This window comes from Pyrus communis, chromosome 11 (assembly GCF_041283825.1).
Source record: "Pyrus communis isolate YQ-2024b chromosome 11, ASM4128382v1, whole genome shotgun sequence".
NCBI lineage: Eukaryota > Viridiplantae > Streptophyta > Magnoliopsida > Rosales > Rosaceae > Pyrus > Pyrus communis.
This window is the reverse complement of record NC_142575.1, coordinates 3,416,666-3,434,738: the sequence shown is the minus strand read 5'-3', so window position 1 is coordinate 3,434,738 and position 18,073 is coordinate 3,416,666. Positions and strand designations below refer to the sequence as shown.

Here is an 18,073-nt window from a genome sequence, read left to right as displayed (position 1 = left end):
CCTCTTATGTTGGTTACATGTTTAGAAGCCGAGAAACTTCCTTGCATCTGGAATTGTCACATTAACGATATTTCAAATCAATCACGCACTGTAATACGCTTCAACCTCTTTCGGGTCAGTGTCGCAAACCCCAAACACAAATCCGCGCAATGGCTTTTTCTGTCGAACCTGGACTTGTAGGAATGCTTCGTGGTCAAGGATCGAAGAATCAGAGCAAGAAATGATTGGCATCACAAATTTCACTCTATTCAAATGAATGTAATTTTACATCTATAATCCCAATTTTCCGTTAAATGTTTGTAATTTTAACTTTGCTCTTCCAGGTGATCATACAATCCACCTACAACTAGTCAAAACTGAGGCCTTCAGTGTTTCTAATGGATCAATTTAATCAAGAAATCAAAGCTGGTTCATATTTTCAAGAAAGGCTAGGATAGAACTTAGATGACTTCTTAAATGTTGCAGGGTCTTCGATGGCTTGGATAGATTTCGGTTGTGCTTCCGCCTCTTTCGGGTTAGTGTTGCAACCCCAAACACGGATCGCTAGTCTACGACACTTGGGAGATGATTGTTGCAAATACATTTTGTACCAGTTGATAACGTCCTTCTTGTGAATACTGCTGAGTTCTTCTGCTTCTCGTTTTGACAGGTCGAACATATACCTGTGATCAACATGTATTGAGTTAGAATGAGCATCGAATCACAACAATTAGAAAGTTTAAAGGCACAAATCTGTTTAACAGAATGATGTTTGAATCCAATCTTTGGAAATTACAATCTGGACAAACCAAAGAGGACAACAGCACCTTTGATCGATAATCTGATTCCAAAATCTATTGGTTTCATATGTGAGGGACGGGTCTTTCTCCAATAGCTTAGCAAGTAGTCCATTTTTATAATTCTCAAATGATTCATCATCAAGCCCGTCCTGCAAATGTCAACGTATTGTCAGTAACTGAAATTGCAATGCAGAAACAATAATCATTTAACTCAACTCATCGAAGTAGAAATAACATGAGGTCAGATCCAAGCAAAGTTTTCCACAAACAAGAATTTCCTTATATATTTAACAATAGGGAACCTCAAATTGCAAAATCGCATAAGCACGTCAGCTTAGCATAGCACGATAGTTATAAAGCTTATGAGATGCTTAAACGAGCAGAGCATTGAAATAAGAGGGAAACTTGACCGCTTACCAACAATTCTTGCAGACCTTCTATAAAGTTATCAACTCTCCCTTGTAAGTAGATTGGGTCGTACTCAGACGATTGAACACAGAAACAAAAGCCAAGTACACGGTATGTTACCCGTGGGCTACACTGGACAACATATCCAAGCTGCTCCTTCGTCCTGTTCCCAGAAATAGCTAACAATTATATGAATATAGATTCAAATATATTAGAAAAAATTATTATCAGATCCCAGATTCTTTTGCTAGCCAGTATGTAAGTAAAAGCACCAGCCTCAAATAAAATCACCTTAGTTGATTGAAAAGTGGTTCCTCCACAATTTCATCGAAAAGATCTATCAAGGATTTCAATCTGATTGACTCAATCCCTGCTTCTTGCTCAATTTGAAAATACAGCTGCAATATGAAACCACAACCAAGAGAAGAATATCAACACAAGACAAGGAAAGTACATCTTCATATAGGGAAACCACTCGAAAATGTATCCATTTTGAGTTACCTCAATCACAGAGTTCGTTTCCGACTTATTCTTCACATTGGAATCTCTAATCAGGTTAGCACCAGGAGGAAGACAAATAACATGCTCTTTATGCCTCAATTCGATAGGCAGTGGTGGTACGGTAAAAGTCAATTTAAATATATTTGACAGGGTAATTGCTTCTTCTTCTAACAAATTTCCATGGCAAAGGCCCTCAATGTATAGCTGCACATATTGAGGAGAGGGTAAGATGAAAGCAAATGCCTGAATTAAACTAATTCTAAGAGACTTGATAAAAAATTAAATAAATCTAAAAGCAAATGTTAAATTTTTTTTTATTTTAAAAACAGTCAAAATTAACTATTGGGTTCACATTTGGCAGCCACTCTCCAATTCTCTCACCAGAACATACCACTCTCCACTTATCAAGTTACATATTACAGTGAAGAATAAGAGGCCAAGAAGCCTGAACCGCATGAATTTCTCATGAAAATAGACCTGGCTGGAGGATGATGTTGAGAACTTGAGTTTCATGAACCGACAGCAGTAACCTATAACAAATATACATATTTGTGCGTATTGTACCTGGGAACAGAGCTCGGGAATGAATGACTTCAAATCAGAAATAGACAATGCATTCAAAACATGCAACTTCTCATCTGCATCATAAAATGTTTGACACAGAACTTGCAGCCTTAAGTATGATGAGTGACTCAGAGGCTTCATATTGGTGTTCTTTAACGTTCGCTTCATATCTTCTTTAACATCCTGTTAAAGTGTGAATTAGCAATGGACAAGCCAAAAGAAACAACAGGGCATGCAAAATTAAACTAAAACCAGACATAGAGTGGAGTGATGGAAACGAAAGGCAACACACATACCTTAAAACGATCATCAGTCGGCATGAAACTTTTGGCTGTTTCCAAAACTTTTGACAAGAGAGCTGGAAGTTTATCATTAAAACCATAGACCTTCAGCTCCAGTTTGTCACTGAACATAGATACAGAAGTTTCCAGCTTGGCAACAGTGGCCTGCACACAGAGGAAAAAGGTGCTCAGTACAGATTTTAGATGCATGTTTTAAATGAAAAAAATAAGTTGGGCATGTCACTGAGGATAAAAAGGACCTATATTCGTGAAATACAGCATCAACTAAATAACTACACTGGCAGCATAAGTTAATATTTTTACAACCGAATTACTATACATTGAGAATATTAAAATGAGGGCATTATGGATAAGAATTACCATTTGTAGTTTCCGATTTACATAATGAAAAGTTAACTGAATATATTTTGTTTGGACAATAATTATACCGGTTTTCTAGTCTGTATCGTAAGCCACTATAACATCCAAGTCCCTCTACAGAACAAACTTGGACAGAGACTGCAGAGATATTCTAAATAAACTTAATGGAACAAGTGTTCCCTAAAATGTATTCAAGTACATAAGAGTTATCAGCTATCTAAATTGAAGCACAAAATAATTAGTTATAAAGGACAAGACATGAACCTGATAAACAATCTCATTCAGCGCATCCTTAAGAAGGAGAATATATAGTTCAGTCAAAACACAACTCTTCAGATTAGCATATCCACCCTTCAGATTGATGCGGAAGTATGTATTTGCCCGTGGAAATTTAAATGAATCATCGAGCTTGTACCAGAACTTCATCAATGGTTCATCAATTATACATCTTGGATAAGATATATTTGCAGGATCAAGGCATAAGTTATCAGAGCGGATCGAAAAATCACTAGGAATGAACTCATTCTTTGAAGGTAGATACAATGAGTCATCAATTTCTTGGGGATTCTTCCACAAATCCATCAAGGATGGAGATATATCTTCCTCAGTATAATGTGACCCAAACCAAGGCTCGCACTGGAAATCTGAAACAGTTCGAGAAAATAGAGCTTACATCAATATTATAACACATATAGAATGGGACAAATAAAAATTATTGTTATGTTCGTACTCATAAATACTGCAAGGTGGAAACAACACTTTTTTTCTAGGTTTTTCTTCTACTTTCTTTTTTTTTACATAAAAGGGCATATGCGATTTACCTTCCGACTTAATTGAGGACTTTGATACCACATCAACCCTCATGTTTTCTGGCGTGAAGAAACCAAGAACATATTTTATCAGTTCCGCGTCCCAAATCTTGTACACATAGTCCCCATAAATAACGTTCTCTGCTGGATACAGTAGTAAATTTTCTGCAACAATAAGATTTTACAATAATAAACAGGTCATGAATTTGGGGATATCCTTTTGGCTAAGAAAAACACAGAATATAGATATCATAAAGAATCTTTTATGGAGTAGGGATACTTTCAGTTAGGTAAAACATGACCAAGGAAAGATGTACAATTTTGCTAACAAAAGAAAACCTGCAAGTTCTGCAGCATAATCATCTTGGGGCTGCTCCTCTGCGAATCTAAAATCCATATTCCCAATATCTTGAAGTTCCCTAAATATCCATTCTTGTGGAGACACTTGACGCAGTAACTTAATGTACTGGTAGACATAGCAAATTATTTCGAAAATCTGCAAGATAAGCATCACATATAGCAAATGAGAAGTAATAAAGAAAAAAGCAAACTTTGCTCCACAGTTACTGATGCTTACAGTAACTGCGCATGTAGAACATATTAAACTATGAATCTGTGAAAATTTATCTTCTACCAAAAGATTCTCTACAAGGATAAACTTGAGATGCTACCTTTTCCAATCCAGAGTCAGTGAGGTGTATGGACATGCGGAAGACATAAGCCACAGAAGATCGGTGCATCCCCTCGTCCCCAACACCAGCAGACAAAGATGTTGCCCACCCTCTGGTTTTGAGGTAAAAATGCAAACTTCCCCGGCCCTCTGAAAACCCCATAATTTAGTTCTCAGAATTTAAGGTCATAATCATGGCATAGGTGGCCAAACAGACAACCCATTGTGAGATATAATAAATAACATGCAATGTATATGAAATGCAAAAGCAACAAAATCTAATGCAGAAAAGCAATGACTCTGACAGATACCTTTCCAAGGTGAAAAATTATCAGTAAGACGCAAAGTGACAGAAGGAACTGAAGGATTTAAGCTCCGCTCAAATAAAATAAAACTATATCTTAGTATCAAAGTTTCAAGTGACGTCTACTCTAGGAAATTGTAACTGCTGCTTGTACTAAAAAAATTGAAAACTAACAATTCTAAACTTTTAACATTTTTTTTTTCCTGCTAAAGAAATTTTTGTTCTCTGCAGAGGAATAATAATCAACATCAAATTAAGTAATAATGAATCAGATTACCATGCCCAAGTAGATGAGCTAAATAATCTTCCGGTTTCTTCAAATAGTCTTGATGAAGACATGGAAATGTCCACATAAGGTTGAGTATGTTAACATCTCTAACAGCCTCTAGCCTGTATAGTTTGCCAACTTTCCAGATAGGACCTTCTGCCTTGAACTCCAGTTTTACTTGGGGGCCTTTCTTGACATTACCATACAATTCCACAACCCAATCCTCAAGTACATCAAGAGATTCTGCAGCAATCAGAACTATTATAATTAGCATGAAATATATCTGATATATAAGCAGAATAAAAATATTCTATTTGGTTGGTTAATTGTACACATAAATGATTGGACAGGATCACAGGAATAGTTTTTTATTTGATACAGAAATCAAACTACCAGCTAAACATCATTCTAGTAAATGCAGGATTGAGATCCTAGAAAATGAGCTTTATGGCACAACCACACCATTTAAAGACTGATACCAACAATAATTGCATCTTCACCGCTAATAAAAAATTTTTGCCAATAAATATTGCCAAAACAGCTGTATCACCAATAAAGCACTATGAATGACGAAATTCCAATGTGTAATAGACTAATAGTGAACACCAGTATCAAACTCTACCAGTTCAAAGAACAATCATCTACAGAACAGAAACCCTAAGTAGATAAGTAATGTGATTGAAATCCACCAAGTCAAATTGAAAATGTTTCATTATTTCCATTCAAGCATGCCCTGTGTTGTGCAAGATACAAAATTGATAGGTTTTAACTAACATTCATTCCCCAAAAAAAAAAAAACAGTAGAAGAAAAAAGAACAAAGAGCAGAAGAAAAAAGGAAAGGAAAGGAGTATATTCACCTCCACCAATGACAACTAGCTTCATTAGTCCACCATGGTAATAATCCTTGTACAATTTTAGTATTTGTTCTCGCAAGTTGATCCCATTTTCCATAGCATCAACCAAGCTCTTCTTATTTCCTTTCAAGCAAACATAAAAAAATTGTAAGAGAGAGAGAGAGAGAGAGAGAGAGAGAGAGAGAGAGAGAGAGAGAGAAGAGTAAGATTGTACAATGGATTGAAGTTTTACCCCAAGAGAACCTATTAAATGGGTGACCAGGTGCGGATGTATGACACTGAATTTGTTCAAGGCGGCAAGAATCATTCTGCAGAACCTGGTTAAATTCTGCATTCCATTTTGATTAACAACAAAGAAATACCATTCAGCATTAGAAAATTTGCACTGAGCAATACTGTAAGCAAAAAGCTTGGATACTTTTTAAGAAACGTGGAAATCAAGAACCGTAGGTAAGACATGCACGCACCTGAATCTATAGCTTGTACCTCTCGCTCCATCGCTTCAATTTTCATTAGAGGTGAAACAAAGAACTGGGAAAATCTGACAAAATAAAGAGCCCTAATGAATACAAACCAGGTTTCTAAATTTTGAAAGAGAAAAATATAACTAGAGTATTCTATACTAAGGGCCAAGTACATCCTATTAACTAAATGTATTGCAATTGGAACATATCGAACACAGAACGCTATACAGGGCATATTAATTTAAAAACTATTTATAAATATTTTTTATCCAGTGAAACAACTATGGCGAGCCAGATATTGAGGAACCAAAAGGAACATATTGCTGGACCTTATGAATCTGAAAACCTCACCCCCATAGTTCCATTCCAACATTTTTTATATGGTTGTGCACTGCACCCCGTAAGTAACATCACTAGCATGCATATATAATATTCAAAGCATGAAGAGCTCAGAGTTTACCTTCTCAAGGCACCCTTAAGAAACTCCGGCTTCACTTCAAAATGGTAGCAGGTATGCTCTGCTTCTGTGTATGCATTTGATGAACCTCCATGCTTGGACAAGTAACTATCATACTAGCAAAGAGAAGAGTCAAAACGAGTGGCCACAAACAAAGGCATACAGACTTCTCCTATTTAACTTGAGTGAAATTTTAATAAATGTTGTAGCAAGTAGAACAGATTACTTTTAAATATCTGTTTTACAATTAAACAATAAGCAGAAAAGAAGATAAAAACTACCATAAACAATTTCTATAATAAATCTGAAATGGCATCGATTCCTATAAGGTTTAAGTCAAAGGGCGACCCCAAGCCAACAAGACTTCCCCGCTTTGCGAGAGTCGGGGGCCAGGGAACGTTACGCAACCGCTTACCCTTACTACGCAAGGAGGCTGTTTCCACGACTTGAACCTGTGACCTTTCGGTCACAAAGGAGCAACCTTTCACAAATGACACAATCATAGGCTGAATTAGTTGTTCCATACAGCCTGACCCATCTGCGAGCAGGTGGGCAGCAAAAGAACAAACAAGTCCTCCCACTCACATATACATAGAACAAGCATGCTGGTGATGCTTTTTTTTATTTTTTATAATTTTATATAAGAAACAGAACTAAGCAGGCTCATGATGTTGCTTAAGGACGAGTAAATATAAATAGTGAGATTACATCTAGCAATCTGTATTGAGGGAAAATTCATGCGGCGTAACTATTTCCATACACAGTCAGTACACCTCATTTATGGTGCATAGCACAAAGGATCATGTGCATCTCGAAGTGACTTGCGAAAAAAAAAACGAAGATAATTGGCACCTAAAAACTGAAAAGAATACTCCAAGTACAAACTGACCTCATTTTCATCTGGAAACTCTGTACTCCCCATGAAGAGCATGTGTTCTGCAAAACATTCGACATGTCAGTAATGCATGCCTCAACATTCAAAAGTACATCCTTTTATGAAGCATGTAAGCATGTGTAACACAAACCTAGAAAATGCGCAAGCCCCTGTGCTTCAAAAGGGTCGGAGAAGCTTCCTATTCCAACGCACATCGCTGCTGCTGCCTGCAAATACGACCAAACATCTTCACATAAATCAAGTTCTGCTAACCGGGCTGAGTAAACATCATCCCAATCATTAGAGTAGAATAAAGACCAGTGCCATTCTCAGTACTTGGAATTATACTATCAAAGCTTCATCATTATTTTAAATGAAATTAGTACGAAGGTACCAATGGTCGATAGCTAAAGATTATCAGAAAAAACAATGATGGTGGAATCTTGAAGCAGTAACCAAGTAAAAGTTCAAAACTTGAAGTTACTATAATCTGGAATCAATCATTCAACCAAAAATTCATATTGTTTTTCAACCTAAAATCAATTTGTTAACATTGTAAAACCGATTTCATCAAGTTTCTCCAACTGGGTTTTCACTTTTCAATCAAATTAAATCGAATAAACTTGAATGCGAGATGGGCAATTTCACAATTTCAATGTAAATCGAAATACCAACTTTCTTAGTCTGAGAATCTCCTCCCTTCCCCTTCTTCAGTTCACCATCTCTGCCTTCCGCTTCTTCATCTTCATCGTCATCGTCCTCTCCTTCACTGTCTTCCCCTTCCTCTCCATCCCCGTCGTCCATATCATCATCTTCTTCTTCCTCTTCAGCTTCGCTGTGCTCGACGTACTTGGAGTTCTCCGGCGGCCCTTCTGGGTAAATCTCAGGATCGTGAACGAGCAATGCAGAGAGGCCGTTCTCGAGCTCGATTAACCTGTATAATCGTCTGTCATTCGGGGACTTTATTATGATATCGTCCGATTTGAAAGTGCAGCGAGCCATTGTCGGAGAGAGAGGGAGAGAGTACGGAGTCGGCTGAAGGAAGCTCTCCGAGTTCTCTCCACTGCTATGGGTCTTGACACTCAGTCGGGGTCTTGGAGCAGCTTGGAGGAGGAAGAGCACGATCTCAACTCGGGACGGGGGTGGAATTTATTCCTTTCATGTGGGTGCTTCAAGGTACTTTATGTTATTCCGTCACACATTCCCTAGGGTTTTTGAATTGCAATTTTGGTAAGTTGGATAAGTCAGCATGTGGTCACTTTGCATTGAGATACTAATTATTTATTTAAGTGGCTAATGATATCGGTTATTTGTGCGTACGAAATTTTCAAATCACTATTATTAGTTCATGTAAGGAGACAAATGGCCATCTTATTATCATGATTGGTGGAGATATTCTTACATTATTGATTAAAACTATTTCGTATGTGAAATCGAATGTATGGTCATGATTGAAAATTAGATTTCATGATAATAGGATATTTTATTGTCACTCGATGTCTCTGTAAATCTTTCCAACTCTGAAAAAAAAAAAAAATTATGTAGCGCAACCACGAGCTGTTTTTTTCTTTTTCTTTTTTATAAACAAAACCCTAGCATAACTATTTTGTAGGGGTGGGTTAGGTTTCAATCTGTTCCTTTTTTTGCCAAAATCGAAATTTCGGTTCGGTTCAATTTTATTTGGTTCGGTTAAAATTCGGCTCGGTTTCAGTTCGGTTCCTTTTTTTTATAAAACCTAATTTTTTTTTTTAATTTGAAAATTGGCCTATGCTCTACAACTTTACTTACAGTTTTTTCATTTCATAGAAAGTAAAGGAAGAAAAAAAGAGAAAGAGAAAGAAGATGTAGAGAGGTCGGGTGGGGAGAAAAAAAAGGAAGAAAGCAAAGGGTCAGATGGGGAGAAAAAAATGGAAGAAAGAAGAGGGTTGGGTAGGGAGAAAAAAAAAAGGACTTGGATTATGTGTTAATGGTTAGTCTAAAACAAAAGCTTAAAACTTGGGTCTAAACTTAAATTTGGCTTGGAATATAAACACTCAAATATAAAATAAATAAATAAACTTAATTATATTTAATTCGGTTATGTTTGGTTTGGTTTTTGAATCACCGAAACCAAACCAATAACTTTCAGTTTGGTTCGGATTTTTTTGGTTTCAGTTTGGTATTTGGTTCGATTTTTTTCGATTTTCGGTTTTTCCAACCCACCCCTACTATTTTGTAGTGCTAAAAATAATTTGCATATTAAGATAAGGGAAGTGTTATTGGTACTCCAAAAATCTCATTCTACACTCTTCACAAGTGTATTTTTCTTTCCAAATATAGAAAGTATGGAGTGTAGAATAAGATTTTTGGAATGCCAATAACAATTTCCTTAAGATAATTGAAAGAAGAAAAGAAAAAAGAAAGACCATGAATGAAGCCCAAGCTAAGTTAAAGGTCCAAATTTTAAGCCCAAATCCGAGGCCTAATTTACAGTGTCTTGGCCCACACATGATACAGAAAAACCAAGCAGATTATAGACAGTAAAATTCGTCTAGCATCATCACAAATGGCCCCAAATTCAAAGGTTTAGGACGTTCACGTTCGTCGTTTCGATGATCAACTCTCACCCCTTTCAAAAATTCCAATCCCTAACGTTTTTCTGTCGCTCCCAATTATTGCATCGAAAAAACCCTAACTTCCCAAATAAGCAAAGGCAGCGTGCTTCAAGACCTTCACTTTTCAGTCTCTGACATTCATTTTTCTTCCCTTCTCGCAGAATTAGGGTTACGATTGCCTTGTTCAATGGACTCAGACGTCGACGTTTCGCGATGGGTCATCGAGCTCCTTCTCCGAGACCGCGAGAAGGATTGCATTGCCAAGAGGGTCCTCGCAGTCGCACCCTTCTCCGACCAAGACTATCGCTTGAAGAAGACGGTGCTCCTCCGAACCATCGAGTGCGAGGTATACGAAGCTTCGGTCTCCGAATCGATCCTCGAAACGCTTGAAACGATTGAGGATTTGGATATCAGAGAAGGCATTTCCACCACGGAATCCATGAAAGCCGCCTACTGCGCCGTGGCCACTGAGTGTACGGTCAAGTTCTTGGTGGGTTTTATGGGAAAGCCTAGTGGGAAGTACTTGGAGGCCGTGGATCGCATTTGGAGAGGGAGGGTTGGGGTTTTGGAAAGGTCTGGGAGGAGCCAGCTGGTATCGGCGGAGTTGAGGCATCGAATGGATGAGGTCGAGGCAGGGGTCTGGGATTTGAGAGTGTCGAAGAAGCTGTCGAGGATGAACACGAGGAATGATGCGCTGAGATTGCTTGCAGTTTATGTGAAAGCAGCTTTGGCGTTGTTGGGACCTCCGTTTATTACTTGGGCTATTAGATTGAATGTGCCCAAGGAAGTTGCTGACTTGGAAGCTGATCAGATTACAGTGGCCAATGAGGCTAATGTTGGTTGTGGGTCTGAAGTGGAGGGGCAAAAGAAGAAGGGGGCTTATGCGGGTGACGGGCCTGAATTGGATGTACAAATGGCGAATGGGGATAGTGTGGGGGCAGGTGTGTCTGAATTGGAGAATCAAATGGCGAATAGGGCTAACGTGGGTGGTGATGGTGGGTCTGAATTGGATGCTCAAATGGCAAACCAGGCAAACGTGGGGGTGCGTGGGTTGGATTTAGAGGCTGAAACGGAGAATGAGACTACTGTGGGTGGTCGGTCTGATATGGAGGTGCAAATGGAGAATGGGACTGATGCGGGTGATGGATCTGAATTGGAGGAGCAAATGGTTAATGGGACTAATGTGGGTGACGGGGATCAATTGGAGGAGCAAACTAGGAAGGAGGCTAATGTGACTGGTGACTCTGAATTGGAAGCACAAATGATGAGTGGAGCTAGTCTGATTGATAGGTCCGAGCCAGAATCACAAACTGTTAATGGGACTAATGAGGGTGTTCGGTCACAAAGGCAGGCACAAACTACTAATGGATCTAATGTGGGCAGTCAGTCTGCATTGGAAGAGCAACCATTGAATGAGACAAATTTAGTTGATGAGTCTGAATTAGGTCCTATATCAGTTGCAGTCCCATTGAAAGAAGTTCGGGCAGGGAGCTCGCCTAGTGCGAATGGGGAACTGGATCTCAGTATTGACCATACCACGAAAGATAAAGGTACTTTTTTTCATTAGCAGAAATTAAGGTAATCTTAGTGACATTAACTTATGTGCGTGGATGGTGAGAGAGTGCTTTGTATTGTATTATCTGTCATCTGTTGTTCTTTTAAGTGCATGATCTTGTTCTGGGTTGTTTAGCGTTGCCAAATATACAACTTGCCAACTCGTGCATAATATAGTTATTGCAGACTTCAGTTTCGAATTATTATATTTCTGTTTTTTTTTTTTTTTTTTAATTTCTTGTAGAAAATCAGAGTGCTGTGCCTAGACACAAGCACCTTGCTCATAGACGCACTAGAGGACCAATTAGGATTGGGGATGCTGAAGATTCAAGCACAGAGGTACCAAATAGAACATTTGGTTCCCCTTCTTCCCCTGAAGTTAACAAGGCACAAGAAGCACTTAAAACCAGTATTTCGGAGCTCCAAGAAGTAGTGACTGATCCACTTCCAGATGCATTAAGAGTGTCTGAGACCGTAAGATCTGGTTTGGCAGTGAGATCTGCAAATCATGTCAATGGAAAAGATATAGGTGCAGATAATCCATCTATTGAGAAGGGTGCTGGGCCTGTTCAATCTAATAATGATAATGTCGGAAATCTGCCATCCAGACATCAGAATGATCCTCAATCTAGTGGAATAGAAAATGATGTACCAAATCCGTCTGTTGACCAGGGGGGCACTGAGTCTGTTCAAACTGATGCTGCCAATCTTAGAAATGCTTCTCTCAATAATCAGAATAATGTTGCTCGTCCTAGCTTGATGGAACGTAATAGTACTGCCCGTACTTTTGAGGTATTTATGTTCACGCTGTTTTTTTTCATTTTATTCGAGTGTGAGACCTGATTTGCTTTTATCTTTGGCAAGGGGAACATAACTAATTCCTCGTAAACGTTTTACTGAATCCATGAGTTTCTCTGCTGTTAGTTATTTTATTCAGTTTGTATTATGGTTTATTCCCTCCTGCAATTTTGTGGTTCTGGTTGTATAAATTTGTACTCCATGTTGAAAATTGTTTTTTCAGTGGGAGGACTCAATAGATACGTCACAAGAAGGAACAAAGAAAGATGCAGGCAGGCTTCACCTTCCGAGCCCAAAGAGGACTGCTGTTTCTCCATTGAAGAAGTACGGGAATATCAGATTGACTAAGAGAAGAAAAGTTAAAAGATGGAGCTTATTGGAAGAAGAAACCTTAAGGACTGGTGTACAGAAGTAAGTTGCATTCTTCTCTCTGGCCTCTTTTTTGTTTCCCTGTTTTCCCCCTCTAAATTTCATGATTACAACGTGCTCTACCTATCATGCTTCTATTGACTGGATAAGTAGGATCTAATAATAGTTTTGAACATTATGTATGCTTCTGAGTCTCACTGTTTTGGTCGTTTTCATTAAGGTATGGAAAAGGGAACTGGAAACTTATCTTGAATAGCTACCGCGATATATTCGAAGAGAGAACTGAGGTACCCATGTTTCGTAATATATTCAATGACTTTCACCTATTCATGAGTACATTCCGTAAACAAGTTTTTCTATTCATCTGAAATGTCTCTACTTCATCAGTCAATATTGTGTCTAAGACTTTTGGGGTCACCATGTCCTTCCAGGTTGATCTAAAGGACAAGTGGAGAAACATGGAAGGGTAGCGGCGCCTGTGAATAGTCTGCTCGGTTGTATTTTGGTCATCTGGTACCTTATCGGACGTGTACATTAACTTTTTACATATTTGTACAACTACAGGATGTGGATGAAAGATGTTTTTTGTAGTGTCCTTTTATCAACTAGTACTAATGTACGATAGTCTAGTGGTATTTTTTTTTCACTTGTAAATGAGAGATTTTAGGTTTGACTCACGTGTTTGATATTGAAACATTATGTGGCTTGACCTAAATCTTCTGCTCCTTGGTGTAAATATACCAATAAAAACAAAGTCTTGCTCCACTAAGTGGGGTCGGCTATATTAATCCTAGAAGTTCATTGTGCTCGGTTTTGCGTCCCATTAAATCAATTTCTATCTCACTTTACTTCGGGAGTTCAAATTTCGCCACTTAACTCTTTAAAACTTTATTTTTGTTCCAGTATGTACGATTTATATCAAGGAGTCGTAGATATGAGGTGGTGTTTAAATAGAAAAACTCTGAGAAATAATTGCCAAAGCCAAAGAAAGAAAAATGCATATGATGAATTAGAATTTAGAACTCGATGAAATCGAAGTCGGGCTATCATCGTTTTGAATTTTCTTGCCAGGACATACCCACTCTTCTTCTTCCATCAGAAAAGTCAGAAGGAAAGAACAAGGAAATCAAGTAATTTCAGATACAACAAAAACAGTAGAGGTAGTTCCGAAAGCTGACACTGCCTCGACTGTTTTATCAGCCTGACAGTACCGTGCTGTAATTCCAACCTTGCGTTGGTGACACCGGGATATTGCCGAGTAGAGGAAGAGATACGGAAGCTTCATTTTTGTGGAAAGTGTCCCATCTCTCTTTGTCCCTTGGCATGCATTTCTAAAACACAGTCTCGGCCATTTTCCCTACTCAAGTTCCTCCCGGAACCCATTTGTCGACATGATCTCACTCGATCAGGACCCTTTGTATTTTTCTGCACTCATTTTCCGGCCGTGGGTCATTCGGTGCACGAAAATTTGAATTTTCCTGCAGCCCCTTATGTCCAATGCTAACAGATAATCAGACAACGTTTTGTCACACACGTGATTGCAAGGCTCTCCAGTATATAAGGGCAATTAACATGTGTGTTTCCTGCCCAAACAACCTAAAGGAGAAAATGTATTAACTGCAATCTAGCAACTATGGCAAAGACCTGCGGTGTCTAGGGCGGCATTCACGGTGGTGCTATTATCGATGCTTGTGACTGCTCCTTACACCGTTAATGCAACGGTAACTTGTGGTCAGGTCGTCACATTACTCACTCCATGCATCCCCTTTGGAGTGTTTGGAGGAGACGTGCCGCCAGATTGTTGTGCCGGCATAAAAGGCCTGCATGATATACAAAACACCGCGGAGGATCGAAGAACTGCGTGCAGCTGCATTCAAAAAGGGGCTGCAATGATTCCAGGGTTAGATTATGACCGAGTTAACACGCTTGGGGATCGATGTGGTTCTCCTTGCCCCTACACAGTTTACCCCTCTACTAACTGCTCCGAGTAAGCCTTGTGTTAATTTATACACATGCCCGTTTTTTTTACTGAATTTTACTAGAAATTAGCATGCTAACAATACATGGATGTAATTTATTTGCAGGGTAAATTGAATAATGCCTTTGAAATCAAGCTTCCTGGAAGACTATTCCTCAAAATCTAGCTACAAGAAGGGTCACTTATTGAAAGCACAATGCTTTATTTTGTCGCATTCAATTATTAATTATTTGATCGAACAAATAATTAATTATTTGAATATGGGTAATGGATCGTACGGATCGTACGGATCGTGTGTAATCCAAATTATGATAATAAAAACTCTTTCTTTCATTTTACTATACAAACGTTTATTTAAATAATATTGTTTAAAAGAGATGTTATTGACGCTTTGTTAAGTTTCTACGTGTTTGAAGTGGATGATAATTTTTTCGAATTGCCAATAATAGACGTCATTGTTCTATTGCTTCTGCATTTGTTTTAATTGTGAAAATTATATTTACATATCATTTATAATTTTGGGAAATGTAAATATTATTTTTACTCAAACGTGGAGATGTTTCATGTGATTCCTCTCTCACTTCACGTGGTAGCTTTCTTCTCTCATTCTTTTCAACTTACGAAGTCCACCTCATTTAGATGTAAAATAAATGAAACGAAAATGTAAAGTACATAATTATGTACATCTGTCAATCAAGATCGATATTTTATTTTCAAAGTTGAAACAAATTAAATGAAAAAGATTGTACCGTTATGCATTTAATATAATTGTTAACCTATGTTATGTAACTGAAGGATTTTTGTTTTCACCAATTAGAAAACAACAGGTTATTAATAGAAACAATTAAATGCCATGTCCAAACGGTCAATTGAAATAAATTTGGAATAAAAACATAGTTAGAAAAATTCATTGAATTTGTCGTATAAAAACTTAATTTGGAAAGTTAATTTTAAAGATATGGTCAACAACTGTTATACTAAAAGAAAATTAACTTGAATAAAACAATAAAAAGCAAAGGTAATTAAATTGCATATATTTGGTATTTAGCATGCAACATGTATGTTCCAATTGAAACATTAACAATTACACTGTGGCTCCCCAATAAACAAAAAAATGTAGGAAGTCCCGAGTTTAATGTTTTGACTGGTGAGTTTGCTTGACTATGGCCACGAGTAGAGTGAAATTTTCCATGGCCTTTCCAGACTCGAAAGGGGTGCATAATCTTAATTTGCCACCACTTATCCCCCTTTTGTAGAAAAAAAAAACACTAAGAATTGGAAAAAGAATTGACTTAGATTTCAATGCAATCGAATGGACGATTTTTCTCGATAAGGTAATGAGACTTGCTGAGAGTACATGGATTCTTGCTAAAAATAAGCTTACTTTCTATCCTTTACACCCCGAAAGTGCAATGATGATTTATATATATTTTTTACAAAATTATTAAAGTCACAACTTTGAAAAAAATTATTGGATAGAGTGTTTGGTTTTCATACATTCATCCTAAGTTCGAACACTTTTCTCTCTTAAATTATTGTAATTGTTTCGAACCCTTCTTTATTTATTTTTTTTTTTTTAAAAAAAACCTAACTTTGAAAGAAAAATAAAAATTAAGGAGTCTTCAACAAATTCACTGTTGATCACGCCTGATCTGAAAAGGAAATATTAATAATCCTTAGCATATCCCTAGTTCAAAAGTGCTAATTAACCTTCAACAAAATCATCTCTAAATTAAATGGGAATTAATTCCTAGATATACACCATTCTCCCTCCACAATAGCCATCACATATATATACATGCTAATATATCATGGCTGGTTAAGTGAAATAGTACACAAAAAAAAGCTGAAGATTAGAAGATGGCCATAGCACGAGCGCTGGTGCTTTTCTGTATTGTCACCTATGCTTTAAGCACAGGTCTGTGTAATACATAATTATTTTCATCAAATGGTGGAGTAAATTTATATTATATGTGATAGCTTTGTTGGTTTCATTAACATATTATATGGTCATGATCGGGGACACATATTTTTCAACCAAACATTTTGACAAATTTCCTTAGGGCTCACTCTGTAGTTTTGTTCAAGAATGTGAATGTGAATGTTTGTATTTTAAATTATCAATCATTTCTAGATCATTTGTGTAATAATAAAAAATAAATAAATGCAAAACCATTAAGACATTCATTTATAGTGAAAAAAACAGACTGATTCGGAACACAAAGTGATTGCCTTTAATCCAACGATTGTATAGTTTTGGATTTGGCTGATTATTATAATGATAATCTATGAAAAAATACCTAAAAGACAGGGTGTAGGGGTCGTAAGAAAGTGTATCAAAACAATGTATCATTCAATCCTAATCGTATTTCAATTGCATATGTCCTAATCCGATCTACATAAAACTGACCCATAAATCAATAAAACTAACCATATATCGTATAGCTGACGGAGCTCAATTCATGTTTTACAGCTTTTCGAGGTGAAGCTGAACAAGACTGTTGCCACGAAGAAACATGTTGCCGTGATTACCTTCAACTTAAAATATGCAAGACGGCATCGTGCGATTATTATTGTCTAGAGGAATGCGGGCAAAGTGGTTCTTGCATAGTTAAGGAAGTCCGTGGACTTTACCTTCCACACTGTCGTTGCTGCACTATACCTTCTCCTCCTCCTCCTCCCGGTGGAGAAATCCAAGGATCTTTTTCTCCGCGCCCCGTTTATTCGCCAGAGCATAAATAACATTTCAGTGCCGATAGATAGTGCAGGATGACATGATTGGAATGCTAATAATAATTTCATAAATAACTTTGGTAAAAAACTATGTTGTCATCTTTTTCAATTTTGATATACAAAGTGATGCCGTTATCAATAATAAAAGTACATAATTAAAATCTATAATTCAATAAACTCTACGCCAATGTTTGGAATCCAAAGTATTTCATTCGTTGGCCGCTTAGCACTATGATTTTAGTGTTATTAGTCTCTACTTATAAGTGAGATTTTCTTTACAAGGTACAACTCAGGAACAACATTCTAATAACAGTGCAGTTTTCAGTGCATCGTAAAGAAAGTCTCTCAACTCAATGTACTTATGTCCAATTCCATCATTAAGAATTTCAATAAGAAATGCTTTAAAAGTTAGAACACAATTAATCAAATCAA

General features: G+C 37.3%; 2 protein-coding genes and 1 pseudogene across 4 annotated transcripts; 2 read left to right on the top strand and 1 right to left on the bottom strand.

The window, feature by feature from the left end:
* Window positions 1–224: 224 nt before the first annotated feature.
* On the bottom strand, window positions 225–8,872 carry LOC137743340 (nardilysin-like). 3 transcript variants are annotated; one of them, XR_015953428.1, is made up of 19 exons: window positions 8,291–8,872; window positions 7,767–7,842; window positions 7,631–7,677; window positions 6,745–6,857; window positions 6,288–6,361; window positions 6,053–6,148; window positions 5,824–5,943; window positions 4,975–5,208; window positions 4,395–4,543; window positions 4,063–4,219; window positions 3,736–3,888; window positions 3,179–3,558; window positions 2,549–2,698; window positions 2,253–2,435; window positions 1,689–1,892; window positions 1,479–1,585; window positions 1,197–1,366; window positions 807–928; window positions 225–662 (listed from the first exon to the last, which is right to left on the bottom strand). XR_015953428.1 is itself a non-coding variant. In XM_068483217.2 (19 exons), the coding sequence occupies exons 1-19, from the start codon at window positions 8,615–8,617 to the stop codon at window positions 419–421; spliced, it is 3,090 nt and encodes a 1,029-aa protein (XP_068339318.2). In that variant the 5' UTR covers window positions 8,618–8,872; the 3' UTR covers window positions 225–418. The 3 variants fall into 3 exon arrangements, 2 of the variants coding, with proteins under 2 accessions (XP_068339318.2, XP_088536055.1); XM_068483217.2 differs by having other exon boundaries at window positions 1,197–1,350; XM_088679929.1 differs by having other exon boundaries at window positions 1,197–1,350; window positions 6,745–6,849; window positions 8,291–8,733.
* A 1,271-nt stretch (window positions 8,873–10,143) lies between these two features.
* On the top strand, window positions 10,144–13,645 carry LOC137742377 (uncharacterized). Its single transcript, XM_068482231.2, has 5 exons — window positions 10,144–11,759; window positions 12,008–12,555; window positions 12,785–12,972; window positions 13,151–13,217; window positions 13,362–13,645. Exons 1-5 carry the CDS (start codon window positions 10,397–10,399, stop codon window positions 13,398–13,400), a joined length of 2,205 nt encoding a protein of 734 aa, XP_068338332.2. The 5' UTR covers window positions 10,144–10,396; the 3' UTR covers window positions 13,401–13,645.
* A 676-nt stretch (window positions 13,646–14,321) lies between these two features.
* LOC137743204 (non-specific lipid-transfer protein 1 pseudogene) lies at window positions 14,322–14,921 on the top strand (annotated as a pseudogene).
* The last annotated feature ends 3,152 nt before the right edge of the window (window positions 14,922–18,073 follow it).